Consider the following 19156-nt stretch of genomic DNA (forward strand, 5'->3'; position numbering starts at 1 on the left):
CAGTCATGGAAAAGATATGTGGTCACATGACAGACAGGACTGTATTAAGTGTGTGTTTTGGTTAGGGGGGTGTGATTGAACTTGTCTTTGTCTGGATGTGGAAGAATAACACAGGCACTTGCTGTTAATCCTATCTCTGCTTCAGGGGATATATAGGAGGTAAGAGCTGAGCATGAGCATGACCTCAGGGTGCATGAGAGCAAAGGGGGGGGGGCAATAAGACTGGCACTTTAAATGGCATTTTTTTAATGAAAATGTCTGCCTACATTCTTTTTTTAAAATTTAAATTTACTGCTGAATTTAATACATAAAATCCACCAGCGTGATTGAATAAGTAGCTCTTCTCCATATAAAGTCAGAAACACTGAATTTACCAAGGTCAGATGTTTCCTCAATGATTTTATGATGGCTTTTTTATGTATTCTGATCTGAGTGGTACATATGCTGGTTAAAAAAAAGGTGCTAAGCTAACCCTCGAGACAGTTGTGTTGGTAGCATGCTTTAGGCTTTGACTTAATGTCACTTAATGCTAAAACCAGCACCCACAGCATTCCTGCCACTGTCAGACTGTGTGTGTTGTTCCACAGTTTCAGCCAGACGGCGAGTGACCACATTCATTAAAGCAAATACACATTTAATACCCCAGCCATGACAGCCCTCATACACTGTGGATTCTTTCTGGGTTTCCAGTCTGTGCTTTTCTTCAGCCAGATGGTATTCTTTCATTTCTGCTTTTCTATCTGGCTCATTTTCTCTCCTGCACGTCGTCTTTTGACGTCCGCTGCTTAGTCTGATGACACAAGTAACAGCCACACAGGGCCTCCGCAAGCACCGCAGGAGTGTTTGAATATATGTAATGCAAACAGAGGCCTGAATTTTGGGCAGTAACCCATATACAGAGCGAAGGTGTAAATATGGCATCCAGGGACTGAATGTGCAGCTGCCCCTTTGCAATAACTTGGAAAGAAAGAAAAGGACTGCAGCCAAGCTGGAGGAGCTAGGATGGAACTAAAAATAACTGTAAAATAAAAGTCTGTTCTCACTAAAAACCTGAAATAATCATCATATCTGTGATGAGGAAAACGTTGAAATAAACAAGCCAAACTTCTGAGAGGTGGTTAAAAAATGTTCAGCTCACTGAACGGCGAGGACAAAAATAGCCTGTCCCAATGTGGGTCCAAGCTCATTGATTTAGTGTGGGTGTGGGTGAGGTGAGCCAAACCCATTGTCTGGAGGAGTCGCTCCACCTGTTCGAAAGCTTGCTCTATTATTCTTAAAAATAGATCCCACCAACTGTTCAGTCCTCATGACACTGGCTGTTATGATCTGCCGATTTACAAGCCTGAAAAACACAGGGTCCAAACTGTTGTGTGCAATCATATCATGACATACAACTATTAGATTAGATTAGATTTGATTAGATTAGACGTTAAATGTGGTTTGTTATTATTAATTAGATTTGTTTTGCACTATTTTATCTTTGGTTAGTATAAATGTGAAGAAAGTGGGTACAGCTACCGCTGTGCATTAACTAATTAGCTTGGGTTTATAGTATTCAATAATCAGTGTAAAAGTTAAAGCAGGGATCACATTGGAGGATAAGGTGGTAAAAATTTGACGACTCTGGAGTTGTCGAAACGCTTCATTGTTTCCTATGATGCAACTGGCCTTCACTTATCTCAGAAGTAGAAACGGTGACCCAGTTTGGCAACATGACCACAGAGAAATAAATAAAGTATGCTACAGCTGTTGCTATAGGAGCAGCCATGTTGGATTCTTTCATTGGATGATATGGACTACTATTTACAGGTGACCTCACCAATGTCTTGAACAGCATATCTCCATGATGACATCACCGTTACCTCGCCAGGGTTTATTTGGAGAGTTTTCTTTAATCGTACTATTTAAGGCTGCAATAAAATCAAACTGAGCTGCACACCTCCAAAAAGCTTTGACTGTTGTTTACAAGTCTACATATCAAAGCCAGTCAAATGCGTGTGTGTTCAGATGCACATCAGCGTGTCCCTGAAGGACTCGGTGCAGTCCTGGTAGTTTTAGACTCTTGTCGGCTGCCTGCAGCCTTGTTCAGTGCCAAGAGGAAATGGCTGAGGATTAGGCCCGGAGCTGTTTAAAGCTCTGGGCCTCTGCCTGCAGTGCCAATGGTGGAATAATTTCAGATTCTACAACTGCTCCAATCTCACAGCGTGTAGCCAAGTTTTTGGTTCAGTTGTTTGTACAAGTGATAAAAGGCGCTGAAAGGAAAAGAAAATACGAGAGATACAAACCATCTGTCCGAGGGGAAGGAATCTCAAGGGCTCGTAAAAACATTACAGTCAATAAGATAAAGACGAGAATATCAAGAAGGCAAACAATCACAGCAAGCAAAAGCCTGAAATTTAAAAATAAACACGATCTGACAGCGAGCTGATGCAAGCGCTGCTTTTGCAACTATAATAAAGCGCATGATGTTCTGAGTGGTAAACTGAAGCAGTTTTTAATGTTTTCCTGCATCTTCTTCCCTCTCTGTGATGCAGGTGACTTTAATCCACAATGGCTGATGAAGAAGTAGAAGTGGAGGTGGAGGTGTTGGAGTGAGTACTTTGTTGAATACAAACTGAGCTGATTTTTACTGACATCAAAGGTTCACATCTTCCTCTTTGCTTTTCAGGGAGGAAGGTAAGTGAAGACTTTGTGAGCATTCTCTGTTTTTTTTTCCATTGCTAGTTGTAGCTGACCTGATTATGTCTGTTCAGAGGTAGTAGAAACACAGCAAGAGGAAGGTAAAGGCTTCTGCATGGCTTCATGTGTGTTACTGTCTGCTGTCAGTGATAAAAAGCCATAACAAGTTGGCTGTGTGTGTTTGCTTTTTAATCCTAACACTTCATTTGTTAACAGTAATCTGTCAGCGTGTAGAACTGTCACGCATGCGCTGATAAAATATCTGAAGAAAACACACTTTGATGGGCTCTTCCTCCACCACACAATAAAATAAAAGTAAATGAGACGTGAAAATAGTGTTTTTTTAACTTTTGTGAGCGTTTTCCGTCACTTCCGAGACATGCTTACAGACTGCTAACAGACTCGGGTTCTGATCCCTGTTTTTACTGACTGTCAAAACACCAGCACAGTTTTTCAGTGCTTCCCACCAGACAGAATATCACAGTGCTCAGAGTATGACCAAATCCCAGCCGTGAGCTGTGTGCCAGAGCCACATTGATCCACTAATCCATATTTTGTTCACTCAGTCATGGAGACACTGAAAGAAAAAAAGGTTTGTATGACTTATTTGTTTGTTGTTGTTTTTTTAATGCTTGCACCCTTGTGGCGTATTATGTTTGTGCACTGCGTGTAGCATGGTGTCTTCGTTTGTCATGTGTTTGGCCAACAATAACAGCTTCTTGTTATGCTCTTGTTTTATGGAAGAAGCTGCACCTGAAGTAGAAGGTAAATCTGTACTTTAAGTATTTTTCTGTGCATCTGTATTTTTATAGAACATGTCCTTACATGTCCTTGTCACTCATTGCCACTCACTACTCGCCACTCGTTGGGTTTAACGGTTTAATGAACATATCAAGTAGAAATCAGAGCAGAATTTTTCAGCCGACTGGGTTAAATGGGTGGATATTTAATGATAGCTGATATTTTATTTTGGCCCTAACCCCCCTTGTAATGTTCTTGTTTTATAGAAGAAGCTGCACCTGACGTAGAAGGTAAATCTGTACTTCAAGTATTTGTTTTGTCTGTATATCTGTATTTTTATAGAAGATATTAAACAGAAAGAGGCTAAGATGTCTTCTAATTGTAAATATTAACCCTTTAAACCCCAGCCACACTTTAGGAAAAAGACCTAAAAAGACATTCCCAAAGAAAATGAAGAAATGCTCCACAACAGTAATTTTTTTGCATGTTCTTGGTGTCCAGGGAGGAAAACACTATGCTAACAATGATTCTATGCATACAGATGCCATTGCTGACATTCTGCTATTCTTTGGCAACAAATGTGCCAAATATGATAGAATTTGAATAAAAGGGCAGAACCTCTACAAATGTTTGAGTAAGAATATCATTATCAATTTGGCACAATTCGATTTTATGTAGACATTATTAGCTTGCTTGTATTCAGTACTCAGTGCTGTTTCACTTTCATAAATTGATAAAATGATTGTCAAAATTCTATGCATTGTGTAAATGTGACAAACTCAGTATATTCTTATTTTGAATATTGCACATCTGAAATTTCATCCATTTATTTCAAACATTTTTTACTTCATAGACAGTAATGTCACTTATATAAAAACATGATATTATGTAGGAGAAATCTAATCATATTTTATTCTTCTACCTCAGAACCTTCGAGCGCCACAGGCCAAGGTAAGGACTTGTTTTGCTTTAACATCAGCATATTAAACCAAAGTTGGAGGTGGGCCACAGTATTGTTTTATTAATCAAAAAAGTCTGTGTTTGAATTGGTTAAAGAGATCATAATACCATAACACCATAATCTGCCCAGTCTGGACTGGGCAGATTATGGTGTTTTTCCGACATTTCCTGTCTTTTTGTGTACATGGAAACGTCATGTTAGGAGATCTTTGCTCAACTAAACTCAACTTGAACAAGGCGGTCACAGACTTTAAAACTCCTATGTTGAGCTTCTTAGCTCCTTTGAGCGACATTAACTGATGAGCTTTTCTCTTGTTTTATGCACTGATCATGATCAACTCGCCTTACAAAGAGCCTGCAGAGGATGGTAATGTACATTCTTTTTGTTAAAATCTTTACTCTGGCTTTTGCAGCTGCCACCATGTTTACCATTTATTGTTGACAGGTATTTGTCTGAAATTGTGAGGTGCCATCTTTGTGGATAAATTCATGTACGGTGTAAATATCTAACTTTCTTCCTCTTTTATTTTTGCCTATTCTGATAACACACCTTTATAAGAGGAACTGCCTCCACTGTCTGATAGTAAACTGATTTCACGGCCTGAATTCCCCGGTGTATTTAGACCAATGCAGTATGACAGAAGCTTAGTTTAGGCTTTGTATTTCTCCCTCTGACATGCAGCAAATGTTTTCAGATGAGAATATATAAAGTAAAAAATCAGACCAGATTGAAACAGGTTTTGTAAATAATAAAAAAAGAAATTCATTGATATTCCACTAACATTTCCTTGTGTCCTGTGTCACAGAGTCTCCAGCTGCAGATGAAGGTAACATGCTGCTGAGTCCTTGTGAAAATGTTTCTTTACTATTGCTGGGTAAACATCTGCTGTCTTCGATTGTCCATTCAACAACTGCTGCTCACCTAGACCCACAAATGCTGCCCAAACGAAGGCGATGTGGTGCTTGAAGACTATAAAGAAATCCCTCTTGTTATGCGGGGTGCACTGACTTTCTGTCAGACATTCTGTCTCATTTTAAGATGACTGCACTGCATCTTACATAAAATGGCTATAGACAAGGACAGATAGTCTTTTTGAGCAGAAAGGACTGAAACTGTTGTGTAGAGTCCAAATGTTATTGATTATTATTCATGAAAGAGTTGTATCTTTCATTTGTAAGACAGCACCGTCAGAGATGAAACCTTTTGACATATGAGGTTTGGCTTCTGAGCTAGAGATGTGCTTTAAATTTTTTATTTGTAGTAGGTAGAAAATATGTATCCGAATGAAGATATACTGAATTAAATGTGCTCTTTTTATGGTGACAGATGACTCCAAACCCAAACCAAAGTAAGTTTATTTTTATAGAATTTGAAATCAATGAGACAGTGAGTTGGTTAAAGATGATATACTAACACATTTTTATTGTATTTTTATTACAGGGCATTTGCTCCACCAATAACTGTGCCAAAGATACCAGAAGGAGAAAAAGTTGATTTTGATGTGAGTTATTTAGGATGATTTAAGTTGGCATTTTTCAACAAGATAGACGACAAGAGCAATACTCGCATGTAAATATCAGCCAGCGGACCAAACACAAGACCACACAAGTATTGCCAACACTGCCTTAGACATATTTTTATCAAGGTTTTAGGCAGTGTGACTGGAGGTCCTCTTCAGTATAGTACTATAAAATACGTGTGTCTGACTGCAGGACATCCACAGGAAGCGTCAGGAGAAGGATCTGTCTGAGCTGCAGTCTCTGATCGAGGCCCACTTCGTTCAGAGGAAGAAGGACGAGGAGGAGCTCATCGCTCTTGTTAACAGGATTGTAAGTCTTCCAGGAAAGCATGCCAGATAACTAGAGTGATGCACCACCCAGCAAACAATTACACTGTGTGTGTGTGTATGGATGATTAGGAGAAGCGTCGTGCTGAGAGAGCTGAACAGCAGAGGATCCGAACTGAGAAGGAGAAGGAGAGGCAGACTCGTCTTGCTGTGAGTTTTAATTGCTGTTGTCTGTCTATAATAAAAGTCCATGAGCCAGATGAGATGTGGCAAAGGTTGCTTATTACTTTTTGTAAAGACACGGGTCTGTAGGCAACATTTTGGTATGATAACCCCATTGAAGTCGCAGCTAGATTGTTATCAGCTGTTAAAGTTACCCTCCCCTGATTAAAAAAAAAAAAAAAATTTTTTGACACTGGTGCATGTCTTGGTATTGGCCCTTGTTAAGGATATATTTCAATACTTTACAGTATTATGTTTAGTATCATGTTAAAGGTGACACACTGAGCTTTCATTCAAGCTCTTTTATGAATACTTTTAAGTACAGAGGACGCTGGAGCTGTTCAAAGTTTTAATCGCACACGTTCCTGCCATTTCTAATCATCTTTTGTCTTTTAGTCCTGTGGCATCAAATATCATATCATATATAATCAAATCATTCTTTAACAAAAAATCCAGTGAAGTATCTGCTGCATCTTTTATGATTTTTTTTTTAAAGTGAATTTGTAAAAAAATGTAAAATTTTTCAAAAGTGCCAATTCAAGCTTCCATTTCTCCATAATTCTGCAGTATCTTTTCTTGAAACTCACTGTGTTTGTTGACAGTTGTTAGCTGCAGCATTGATGAACTGATTATCATTGACATGTGATATACTTTTCCTATCACCACTAATGAGCATCTGTGTCACAGGAAGAAAAGGAGAGGAAGGAGCAGGAGGAGGCCCGCAAGAAGCTGGATGATGATGTCAAAAAGAAGAAGGCTCTGACAAACATGACTCAGCAGTATAGTAGCGTCCAGCAGAGGGTCAGTCACCACACATCTGTATTCAAGAAGAAAATATAATTAGATCAGTTCAACTTTTTATAATGTAAATCGTTTATATTGATAATGTAATTGTCTTGTTTCATTTCTCATGTGTTAATTTAACCATCTAGCAAGATGGAAAGCGAGGAGCAAAGAAGCAGACCGAGAGAGAGAAGAAAAGGAAGATCCTGGCAGACAGGAGGAAACCTCTCAACATCGAGCACTTCACTGAGGACAAACTAAAGTAAAGACACCGCTGCTCACACTCCTGCAGACACACTTTGATACTGGTGACACGTTTGTGTATGAACTCCCAGTGAGTTTTCACTTCCTGCTTTTTGCTTGAAAGGGAAAAAGCCAATGAGCTGTGGCAGTGGCTGATGACGCTGGAGGCAGAGAAGTTCGACCTCAGCGAGATGCTGAGGAGGCAGAAATATGATGTAAGTACTTCGCCTCAGGGTTTTCAAGCACAGAGTGAAATATCTTTTTTTCCCTTCACAATGTATACACTATATAAGAACTTACCTATTTTTACCATCATCTGTTAAATGAAGCTAAAGTAAAAGCAGTCTGATCAGGATGTTTTTAATAAAACAGTCCATCCTTTAGGAAACCTGTTTGCCAAAGATGAGAAGGTATTTTCACGACTTAGCTGCTACAGCACCAAACTAAACTTTGAGTGGCATTTGGCTGCTGTGCTTTTCTGAGGGTGTCTGTTTAAATGAACGTGCCTTGACTTCCAGATCAGTGTACTCCAGGCCCGAATCAAAGAGCAGCAGAAGTTGTGAGTAACTGTTTAAGCAGGCGTGTGAGCCTCTTGATTGTTGTGCAGCTTTTCTGTCAGTGTGTCGAAATCAGAGAACCGCTGGACGTCCGGTATGAGGTGAACTTCCTGGTTGATCTTTTATTTTTTCCTTTTACTGTAAGATAGATGTAAAAATACTGTATGGCAAATGGGAGACTTGTAGCTTAGCTTAGAGGGGAAAAAAACATAACAAAATCAACTTGAAATAATCTGCTAGTTTACTGTAATGTATATCAGATTTAAATTCAGTTATTATTCACTAGATCTTGTGATTAATGTATGGTGACCTGAAAGATAAAGTTAAATAAAATAAACATTTTAAATTTAATTAAATGTAAAGACTAAAATAGCTTTAAAAATATAAACAAATATTGTTATAATGAATTAATATACTGTGAAAAGAGACACACAGACTCTTGGTTTTATATGCAGTGATGATGAGCTCAGGAAAAGTAGAATCCATGTTTACATGATCTGGACATCTTCTGCTCTGCTGAGTTCTTCTCCAGGACCATCAGGTCCACTCTTTGTCTCAGCTGGGGTTTGTTTGCTCGCCTGCTATTCTTCAGTCCTCCATGTTTGTTCCCCCACAGATCAATCTGCTCCTGGCCCGTGTTCAGGCCAGCCAGAGGTAAGGAGAAGCCATCTTACAGCCACACCTGAGAAGATGTGGCTTAGATTGACACAGAGAACATTTTCTTTTAAAGCCACTGCTGCTCTTTGTACTTAAATTTAAAGAGCCTTGGGTCACACTATTTCTCACATCTAAGGCCTTTTAAAGTCACATTATCCTGCTTGATGTTAAGTGGGAACATGTGATGCAATCTTTGCTGAGTGGTTGTTAGTTGTAAGGATAGATTAACACACAATACAGATGATTCTTACCTGTTTGCCATGGAAACCATCACCTCGACTGGTAGTTTTACCCTTAGCTATAACTTTCTAACTACCATCCATCTCTTACTCTTCACATTCATTCCATCTGCTACTTTTGAACTTGTGACTTGGTAAAATATGAGAACATATGGTGCAAATGGGCAAAAAGGCATCAAACAAAGACGTCAAAGGTAGGGCTGTTCTCTGAGAGGACACCATCATGCCTGCCAGCTGTGTCCAGTGTGAACCTGTCTGCCTGCATGATGCTTCGGTGTTTGTACTTCTGTCCTGTCAAAGAAATGTAACACTAACAACAAGAATGTGTATGTAAAAAATGGCATGGAAGATTTTTATTCTTTGTTCTTTCCAATCTAAGTTTTAGATTATTGTTTTGACCACTATATAGCTTTCTTCTTTTAAAATAAAGTTTAGATTAAATAACCTTATGTAATTTACCAGTTTTTTAAATTTATTCAGAAATCCTGTTTTAGAGTTTTGAGCTGGTACACAAGATGTAAACACTTCCACTCTGAAATCCAGTAAAATATTGTTTGTCTCCGCCTCCTCAGTGCCAAAGGAAGAGGCAAGGGCAAGGGCAGGCTGAGATAGACGGTAACATCCACGGAAGGCGTCTGAGGAGGCGTCTGAACAGAAGCAGCACCGCTCAGCCGACACAAAGACGCTGCACCGTGTCTCTGCATCAGCTGGCTGTAGCCATAAACAATAAACAGGCGTGTGTTCTAGTTTTGAACTTTTCATCCTTTCACAGATATGACTCCGAATCATTTAAATGGCAATAAAATATTTCTATTTATTCTTTTTTCCATGGGGGGGGGAGCTCATACACAGAACTACAGTGCACTGTCAATTTCACATGTAGGCAGCGATATGTAAACATTTAAATAACACATTAATAAATAAATAATAAATGCTCAGATGACAGTACAGTGTTCAGGATACTGGACTTGCCTATTCAGTACAGTGTTGGGACACTAGTGCAAAAATTAAAAAGTAATGGAGGTTTCATGGTTTCTGACGCATCACAGCTACTCCTAATCAAAAAGGCTGCAAATGATGGGCTGAATATTTGATTCCTTTACAACCCTGAAGCCAAGACATGTTTTTTTTTTTTTAAGAAGCGCATTGTTGAGCCAGACTGGTGTCGTATCTTTCATTTACACTTCACACAAAAAAAGTCAATTTCCATACTGGTTAACCACAGTCTTTTTTACTTTTGGCAGCACTGCTAAGCTGTGGGCAGCAACTGCAGTTCCTATAATTGTACCTTGAACATTAGCAAAGAAATGCAGAGCATTCTTATTTTGTACAACTTGAGTTATCTTTGTTTTTCAAGTACCTACTGTACACAGGAGTTTTGGTGGTGTCTCAAGTTGAGACATGATGAGTGCATGGAGCATCGGTCCTTTAGGCATGATGAGGAGCTGACAGATCAGGTCAACTTTTCACCACAGGTGTGTTTCCCTGATCTCAGCAATCACTTGACTGGCTTTCTGCAACGCCTGTGGACAAGATTAAAGAAAACACCCAGAGAAATGAGCAGTGAGTTGAAACAAACAAGGGAAAACGCCAGCACTGCCAGGTGGGAGCGTGTTACCTGTAGCATGTCGGCAGCCTCCTTGCGCCGCTGGGCCATATCCTCTGACTCTGTCAACAGATCGTTGAGGAGGCCGGATTTATACAGCTGGCCAACAAGCTCACTCTGGAGGCTGTCCTTCACATGGTTGACCAGGAAGTGCATCACTGCTTTTGGCACACTGAGAGAAGAGAGAGAGGAAACAGACCAAACAGATGGTTGAAAACAAGGCAGCAGGATGGCCTGGTGACTGCGCTGTTTCCCAGATGGAGGGCTTCAATTTTGACCCTCCAGGTGGCTGCGCCTGTCCCAGTACTGAGCTGTTTAAGAAAGAGCTAAATAGGAGAGGTTTAAGGGGGTATATACAGAAGTTAAGTTGTTGGGGACTATTTTCACATGTAGAAAATTACATATATTTAGTGTAACGGTGAGTATTTACAGAAGGAAAATGGTTTAACCCTCAGAACACCAAGCAGTTTGAGCGTTTTCCCATCTCACTTTTGGGTGCCTACCAGCCACAACAATGTATCAAATAACTGCTGCTGGTGCTCTGAGATGAGATGTGCAGAATAACAAGTGGGCCTACCTGTCCTGGATGTTCTTGCGTACAATGAGGAAGTAGGACTTGATGAGGCGTTCGATGACCTCACAGTCCCGCTGCTCACGTGATGACAGCTTCCTGGCGACTGGCACAGGCTGAAGAAGAAGGTGGTGATGTTTTAATCAGTGGTTGGATGAATAAAAAAAATCATTTTGGGCATATGAGCAGGCCAGTGTGTAGTTACCACATCTAGCAGGTTGACAGCTCCCTTAAGGGGGCTGCCGGGTCCAGAGCCTGGAGCTTCTTCGCCTTTCTTCAGCATCCCTCTCCAGTTTCCTGTGCCGTCCTGCTCACCCTGCGGTCCTGCTGCTGGGGCCTGAAATATAAAGAAAAATATAAACCTCCTTACACCACCTTACATTTTAGACCTGCACCTGTTGCTTGTTATTAGGGTTTATTTAGCATGACACACAGAGGCATGTACATACAAATATTTACATTTGATTCAGAAGACACAGACTTTGGTGTCTGTGAGTTGTTAATGCAGTAGTTAAACAGGAAAAAAGACAACAGACATGCTAACAGCTCTGTAAACTGAATATTAACATCAGCATGCTAACTTACAGTATGTATAATAGCAACCTTGAGCATGCAAACAATTGCGTATCAGCATTAAATGCAAACTATTTTAGAGTTGCTGCACAACAGCTGGAGGGAAAATCATCCAGAATTATTAGCTGGCAGATGTCACAAAAAATAAAAGAGGAAAAGTCAGGGGATGACCAAAGCCAGCTGTCCTCATCCTCTGGGGGACCTGAACTGACAGCAATATCATCCTTAGAGCCACTCTGCTGGCACAGCAAAAAAAAAATCTAAAAGATAAGACATCAAAAGTAGAGAATAGAAAAGAGAGGAGAAAAAGCTTCTTTCTGCGACAAAACAGACGTCTGCCCAGGCTGAGGGGAGCAAGAAACAAGAGCACGGCATCAGCACACAAAGATCAGCAAGATCACATGCCTGCAAGCATCCATCCACCCATCTCTCCATCTATGCCCTACATAGCTAGCCAGGCACAGAGCCAGCGAGCTGCGTTATGTGCCCACCTTGGCACTGTCCATGTCTGCTCCAGTTGCAGGGGGCTCGCCAGAGACCACAGCTGGGCCAGTCGGGCCTTTGCCAGCAGACTAGCAGGAATAAGAGAGCAGGAGCGGAGAAGGAAAAGGAGGGAAAAAAGAAGAAGAAATGTGGGGAAACCACAGGCTGCATGAAAAAAAGGGGACGTAACCATCGTGTCTTTAGAAGTTCGCCAGTTTGTTTTTCAGGGCTAGAACATTCTTAAGTATGAACATCTAACTGTGATCAAAGATAAACTATAGTTTTTGGAAACGGGTAAATTACTTTTCTCAGCCAGTGTGGTCACCCCCTGCTGGCCATTTTAAGGCACTTTGTAATGTTACGTCCACTTATTTTGTACAATCTATGGAAAAGATCAAGGAAAGGAGATGCTGGCTTCTGAAAGCTGAACTGCCTCCTGTCTGAAAATAAAGCGTTCACTTCCTGTTGTGCTGCAGACTGCAACCAAATATTAGAACACACCGTTATTAAATCTCAAACTCTTCCTCTTACCTTGTCCCTGGGCACTGCAGTAGGCAGCTCTCTCATCCTGTTCCTCCTTTGCTCCTGCAAACACACAGAAACAGACGTCCTGATGCTTTCTGACAAATTACTACAATGGCCATATTGAAATAATTTTTTCCACTTTAAAAGAAAAATGATTAACGTTAAACCAACCATTCTGCTAATTAAAAACACATTTCATCAGTGTAAATTATTTTCTCTGTAATATATAATAATCCCATTAACATTTTTTTAATAGACTTGGATTTCGGACTACTGATTTTTTCTATATTCTAAAAATGTAATTACCTAAAATTCACACTGAAAATATGAATGAAAAAAAGGCAGCTCAGCCTGGACCTGTAAAAACCTCACGGAATATCTGTCACATGATTTCTAGTCACAAACGAGTTGATCGTGGTTTCTAAGCTGCTCTGATGAGTGCAGAGTTATTGTTTTTTTTAACAGAATCTTGTTGGTGTAAACATTTTCTTTTGCACTTTAAGTTATGGACTTTTGTTTTTTTTTTTTTTTCTAAATGGGACCGGGCACAAGCACAGACCTCTATGTTATTATTCATGACCCCACAGGCATCTGCAAAATCTGGATGCTTTGTGTTGATGTATGCCAGTTCGATTGCAACCAAGTTGTGGACCTGTGACAAGAAAAGAGGATCAATACAGTGTCACTGTACAGCAACGCTACAAAATGACTGCAGAGAGACGAACGTGTCGGTACCATCTCATTAGTGATGGGCAGCCTCTTCCTCAGGAGGGAAGTGACTACTTCCACAATGGCCTCGTGCAGCTTGGGGAACCTCTGCAGCTCCTGTAGGGCGGAACAGTATCAATGTCTGCATAGAAGAGGGAGGAGATAAACACACATGGTGTGCTGGCGACCTGTGTGCTGTAGTTGCTGCAGTGCTGGATGATCCTCTGCATCTCCTCGTGGACCAGCTCCACGCAGCGCAAACTGGGCTCCTCCAGGCGTTTCACCTGCTTCTTCACCAGCAGCTCGAAGGAGACCTCGGGCACAAACAGGGAAGGACGTGGGCCCTGCAGCAGGAGGGAGGAGGAGGAGGAGGAGGAAGAGGAGGGAGCAACAGGTTAGCAAGGACTCAGGGCAACGTGGTCAGAAGAAGCAATTATTCTTTTGATTCACAATAGAATTAAAGAAACTGCTGGAACACCAGTGATGTCAGCGGCACTCACTGTGGCGTTCCGTATGGCTGTTAGGATATCGATGGTGCTGAGTCCTCCCAGAGGATCCACAGACTCCAACGTTCTGCCAAAAGTCTCATGGAATATGTAGCAAATTCTGGCTCCACCGCACCTGAAAAATAGCAGCAGGGGGGGACATTAGCTGTGATGTGAACACCATGGCCTCTGCTCCTGTCAGCTCTTCCTTCACAGAGCCAGTGCGTGCCTCAACTTACAAGTCCTATCATATTAAATGATGAAACCAATGCAGTTGTTTTGCTCATTTTCCCTGAGCTGGATCAACAGCAGCACCATGTGGCGGAGAGGCTACTCACAGCTCTGCTGTTTCGATGTATTTGGCTGTGCCCTCGATGGTGTTGCAGTACTCTGTTGCGAACTTGGTGATGAGCTGGAGCAAGGTGGCACTCTGGTCCTCCACAGGTTCACCATAGCTGCTGAGCAAGGACTGGTACTGGGCTGCCAGCACATTGATCCGTGTCTTCAGTTCAGGGAGACAGTCTCGGATGTGATGCATCAGTAACCTGACATCATGATGATATTAGAAGACTTTAGAACATTAGAAGACTGATATTAATCAAATTTAATATACTGATGTGTCCTGGTAAATCCCTCATAGGGATGGATTCAACATTTTAATCTGACGGACAGACGGACAGGAAAACAATATTCAGGCTGCACATCATTTCCTTAGATTCCTTTTTTTGTCTATCACCTGTTGCTATTTAAGCCATTTTCCATTACATTTGGAATGAACTAAGCTGACTGCATTGACCCATTTTTCATGTTTTATCATATTGTGGAATCATGTCATAGTGTTTTTTTATAAACTACTGATTCATGGCAAAAACATTCTAATCAGTACATTTGAGTCTAAAACGATGAGACAACTTTCAGAATAATAAGAGCTTCAAGGGCTCCTGAGACATGGCATCCACAACAATGTTCAGAAAAACTCCTCATCCTGCAGCTTATGAACACAAAATAACCCCCAGGCTTCCAAAATTATGCTTTCTTTGACCACATAATTGTTTTTTGCTGCAGCAGTTTACCTGTTGAGGGTCTTGGCCAGATATTTGGTTCCATTTCTGTTGGCGAGAGACGGATACTTCTTCTGCAGGAAAGCATACTCGTCCCGGATCGCATCAGCCACTGACTTCTTGTTGTTGATGTCCAACTGGCTCCTGAAAATACATCCACAGTGATGTTAACAGAAAGAATGCCGTCTCTGCTTTTGTATGGTGATTAATGTGCACAGAAATAAACTGCTAATATATGATAATGGATTTACAGCTGGCAGTTTATAAATGTATTGACAAACGACAGATACACTTAGCTTTTAGTATCAGCATAAAAAATTGATTGTGGCACGTTCATCTCAATTATGAGCAGTGGGTTGTTTTATAGGTATTAAATATTGTTTGTGAGACCTGTTGACTACTCCGATGAGGCCCAGTTTGACCGGGATGACTCTGCCCATCAGTACATCCATAGCATCAGTACCGGCATCCATCAAGTCCAGCTTGGTCACTACAGCCAGAGTCCTCCTGCCTGATGAGTCACATTTATTCAGAAAGGTTAAATAGTGAATAATCAGACAAAAAACATACTCTAATTTTCAGAATAATCTCTTTTTCATACCGTCAGGGTCGACCTCGCGGGCCACCTTCAGGGCCTCAGAGGTAGCCATGTCTGTGTTGGCTGCTGTGACAGCCAGGATGATGCAGTTAGGATTGGAGATGTGCTTCAGGATGAGATCCCTTATCTGAATCTCAATGTCCTTAGGCTGATCACCCACAGGTACCTGAAGGGAACAATTAAAAGAAAAGACACAGTAACTGTCAGTGTGACTTACTAGGCACCAAAGTCAGCGATTTCTCAAATTAACACATGTTCAACCAGAGGGGACAAAATAATGAGCGTGGAATCAAAGCCGGCGTACATGTGGGCTCTGCAGGCAAACTCCCTCTAGTCTACAAATATCAAATACACAAAAGCTTCGACCGGTCTGGGAATTTAACTCCGGTGACCAGGAACATGTGGTTAAATCTTGGATTTAGTGCTCTTTAATGAGTGTTGTATAACAAATTTCCCCAAAGGCGCCAGGCGATCAAAGCCTCGTCTTGTGGAGCTAGAAGGAGGAGGTGCAGCGTGTTACCTTAGTGATTCCTGGTAGATCCACCAGAGTGAGGTTGACAACATGAGGAGAAAATATCTTCAGATGAATGGGCTCGTCGCTGATTCCCTGCAGGGAGACAAGTAAAGAACAAACATGCTGTGTATTTAACAGCTTAGCGGCGCTTTACAGAACATGGAAGACATTAGAATTACCGCCTCAAGGTTGTATCTCTTCAACGTTTACTGTTTGAATAATGGCCCGAAAAGTGTTTTTGCATAACTTTACTGAAGTTGACCTTTGAATACAAATCTTCCACAGCAGGAACTTGTGCAAACACTTACAGAGAAAGGCTCAGAAATAATGGACCCTCACAGCTTTTGAATTTTACCACCAGACTCACAAGGTCATGTGACAGAACTCTGGAATCAGTTGCTTTTTTTGCCTTTTGTTTATCCTCCCAACCAGAAAGGAGCTGTGATGCTGAGTTTAACCAGTCAGCATTGGACAGATTTTTTAAGGCGTGTCAGCAGTTCCTACTCAACAGTGGGCACCTTTGTCTTCCCCTAAAAACAACCCTAAAATGGCCTTTTAAGGAAACATCATGCAGGCTACCATAGAACAGGCTGCAGGTTCCTGCTGTGGAAAAACAACATCAAACTATATGTTTGTCATGAAAAACACTACAGGTTCTTTGGCTTACTGTTTTCTCCTACTCCCTGACAGATAATAACATAGCACTTGAACAGTAAACAGGTTTTGGATCTGTTAACCATCTGTGACTGGACTATGAGCTTCCTGTAGTTCCTGTTTGGTAGATAACACAGTGATAACATTAGCTTCCTTATTTTAGAAGCTAGCTTTAACAAACCCAGAAGAATTTGCACTTTGGATTCATCACCATTAGTTCTGCCTGATATGCTATGTAGTAATGCAATAATGAGCTGGGATTGTTGTTTGTCCCTATTTTACCCTACCTGACCTTCAAAAAAACACATATGAGAGAATGTAATTATTCATATTAATGAGTCATTTTTTAACCCTGCCACAATTTAAATAGTGTCATTAAACATTAAATGACACAGCTTTATTTCACATCTATTAAAATGTCACCTTTAAAATTAGGATCTGTATCCTCTCCCAGTGTGTTTCCATTTTTAACACACTCACTCATGAGCCATGCAATGAAACAGTTCCACTAAGCTAAATGAGAGCCAGGCTTCATGTTTTTCTAGAAGCTCCAAACCCCCTGAGGATCCACTGACCTTAAAACTACATGCCACAAAATTCACTGATCTCCAACTGAGCTTCAATTTTGATAAACATATAAGCTTGGCTGTAAAAATCCACTTTCCTCAGCTAAGGGCAAAGTCAGGCCTTTACTGACAGTCTCAGAACTGAGAGGAAAAGTTGTGCATGGCTTCATCTGGATTATTTTAATTCTCTGTACTTATTACATGTGAGACACTAATCCCTGCTTTGCCTGCAGCTGGCACTGAACTTTCAGTTTGGTTTCTGATCCAAAAAATAAAGAAGAACTAGATGTGTGCACTTTATCTTCTCATGTCACATTTAATGTAGATCTTATCTTCTACTACAGCTTCATCACCATCCTGAAGTGTCACAGTTTACAATCCATGTCTCACCTTATTATTTCCTGATACTCGCTCTGTTTCATTTTCGATTTCTTGCCTGATTTCATCAAAATCTGAGTAGATCTGAAAAAAAGGAAAAAAACAACATTACAACAATCAAAGGTCAAAATGATTAATTATTTCTTTTATTATCGTGAAACGTTATACCTTATTTTTAGTGTGTAGAAACTTGCCCCACTCTTCGCCATCTCTACCTGTGACTGAAAACATAATGTGGTCAATGTAGACAAACCCAGAGGTCAATCGTCAATCGGACAGAAGCTACTCTGGACAGGAGGCTACGCAAACACGAGGAACTGATGCCTGATGACAGCTACAGGTATGGTGAATAAAAGCAGCTGGAATCACAGGTGTGGCTGTGAAGAAGAGGAGGAAAGGGCAGAGCTGGAAGAAGCTAATGCTCGTCATTATGAGTAAAGACACCTATACAATGCACCTTTGTGAAGCACAGTGCTTTTTCACAGCATTGGCATCTGCAAGTGGTTAGAGAGACAAAGACAGAGCTTTAAAACTGGACCTTGTAATTAAGAATCAGGTGAGCCAACAGGTTTGCCAAGATTCATCTGAGCGGCAATAATAATTTCATTTGTAGTAGTTGTTGTTTTAGTCGAATACATTAGTAAACATTGGTATAATCAGGGGGTTAAGAGCTGGTACATACCCCCATCATCATTCTTTCTTGCATCTCCAGGCTCTACGTGGACCAGCTGGAGAATGAGAGGTCGCCTGGTTACGATGCCAGTCCCCCGAGGTAGCAGGTCCCTGCCTACCAAACTCTCTAGGACAGAACTCTTTCCACTGCTCTGGAGACACAAAGTGGACACAGAGACATTAAAACACAGACTTACTAGGACAAAGCACAGAAGTAATGTGCTTTGTAAGGAGCCAGCTGAGCTAACGGAACCTCCTACCTTAAACACTGACCCGGTTCTAGCAAACAGACGCTAGCATATGTCTTTCAATAGCATTAATTGAAGGTGATCGAAAAAGACCAGTTACAGACTTTGAAACCGAGGTGAGGCATCAGCTAATATGACAACAGCATTTTAGCAAAGCTCCGCACAGCCTCTGTGAAGCCTCATTTCATTTCAGCATATAAAACAGTAGTATTGCGTTAAATGTTGGTAGACGTTTGAGCTTTCTGCTAATGCGAGCGTGTATTTCATTAAAACAAGGTTATTTTGCTAGCTTGCTAAGTTACATGAGAAAATGCACGCAGGGCATGGTTTACCTGTGTCCCCACCACCGCAATCTGCGGCAGCTGGATAATATCCGCCCCCACTGTGTTGAACACATCCTGGAGCTTGTTTATGACGGGGATAAGAGCCTCCATGCTTGTGGAATTAATTAATAAACCAGTTTTTATCGTGATGGAGCCAAAGTCATTCAATGTCCCTTCGACGCCACCATTGCAGCAACACCCACTAAACGACAGAGACGTTTCCGGTAAGGTTCTGGGAGTTGTAGTTCTTTAGTGAGTTATAACCTATGGCCATAAATTCAGCTGAGGGGTGGGAAAAGACTACAAAGCAGCTTCTACGAAAA

General features: G+C 41.0%; 2 protein-coding genes across 6 annotated transcripts; one reads left to right on the top strand and one right to left on the bottom strand.

The window, feature by feature from the left end:
• The first annotated feature begins 77 nt into the window (after positions 1-77).
• Positions 78-9614, top strand: tnnt2e (troponin T2e, cardiac). Of its 4 annotated transcripts, none has more exons than XM_028433604.1 (18): positions 78-159; positions 2535-2591; positions 2669-2676; positions 2754-2780; positions 3424-3444; positions 3687-3710; positions 4348-4371; positions 4733-4747; positions 5187-5207; positions 5708-5729; positions 5822-5882; positions 6094-6210; positions 6300-6377; positions 7077-7190; positions 7322-7434; positions 7540-7630; positions 7934-7974; positions 9441-9614. In XM_028433604.1, exons 2-18 carry the CDS (start codon positions 2551-2553, stop codon positions 9478-9480), a joined length of 858 nt encoding a protein of 285 aa, XP_028289405.1. In that variant the 5' UTR covers positions 78-159; positions 2535-2550; the 3' UTR covers positions 9481-9614. The 4 variants fall into 4 exon arrangements, with proteins under 4 accessions (XP_028289405.1, XP_028289416.1, XP_028289418.1 ...); XM_028433615.1 differs by lacking the exon at positions 7934-7974 and adding an exon at positions 8589-8626; XM_028433617.1 differs by having other exon boundaries at positions 3427-3444.
• On the bottom strand, positions 9331-19022 carry LOC114453626 (dynamin-1-like protein). Of its 2 annotated transcripts, XM_028433584.1 has the most exons (19): positions 18843-19022; positions 18273-18414; positions 17759-17811; positions 17603-17674; positions 15999-16085; positions 15482-15644; positions 15271-15391; positions 14893-15024; positions 14158-14364; positions 13835-13955; positions 13523-13678; positions 13362-13451; positions 13186-13278; positions 12633-12686; positions 12110-12190; positions 11251-11382; positions 11052-11161; positions 10487-10646; positions 9331-10391 (listed from the first exon to the last, which is right to left on the bottom strand). In XM_028433584.1, the coding sequence occupies exons 1-19, from the start codon at positions 18942-18944 to the stop codon at positions 10335-10337; spliced, it is 2133 nt and encodes a 710-aa protein (XP_028289385.1). In that variant the 5' UTR covers positions 18945-19022; the 3' UTR covers positions 9331-10334. The 2 variants fall into 2 exon arrangements, with proteins under 2 accessions (XP_028289385.1, XP_028289394.1); XM_028433593.1 differs by lacking the exon at positions 12110-12190.
• Between the last annotated feature and the right edge of the window lie 134 nt (positions 19023-19156).

Source organism: Parambassis ranga, chromosome 2 (assembly GCF_900634625.1).
Source record: "Parambassis ranga chromosome 2, fParRan2.1, whole genome shotgun sequence".
Taxonomy (NCBI): domain Eukaryota; kingdom Metazoa; phylum Chordata; class Actinopteri; family Ambassidae; genus Parambassis; species Parambassis ranga.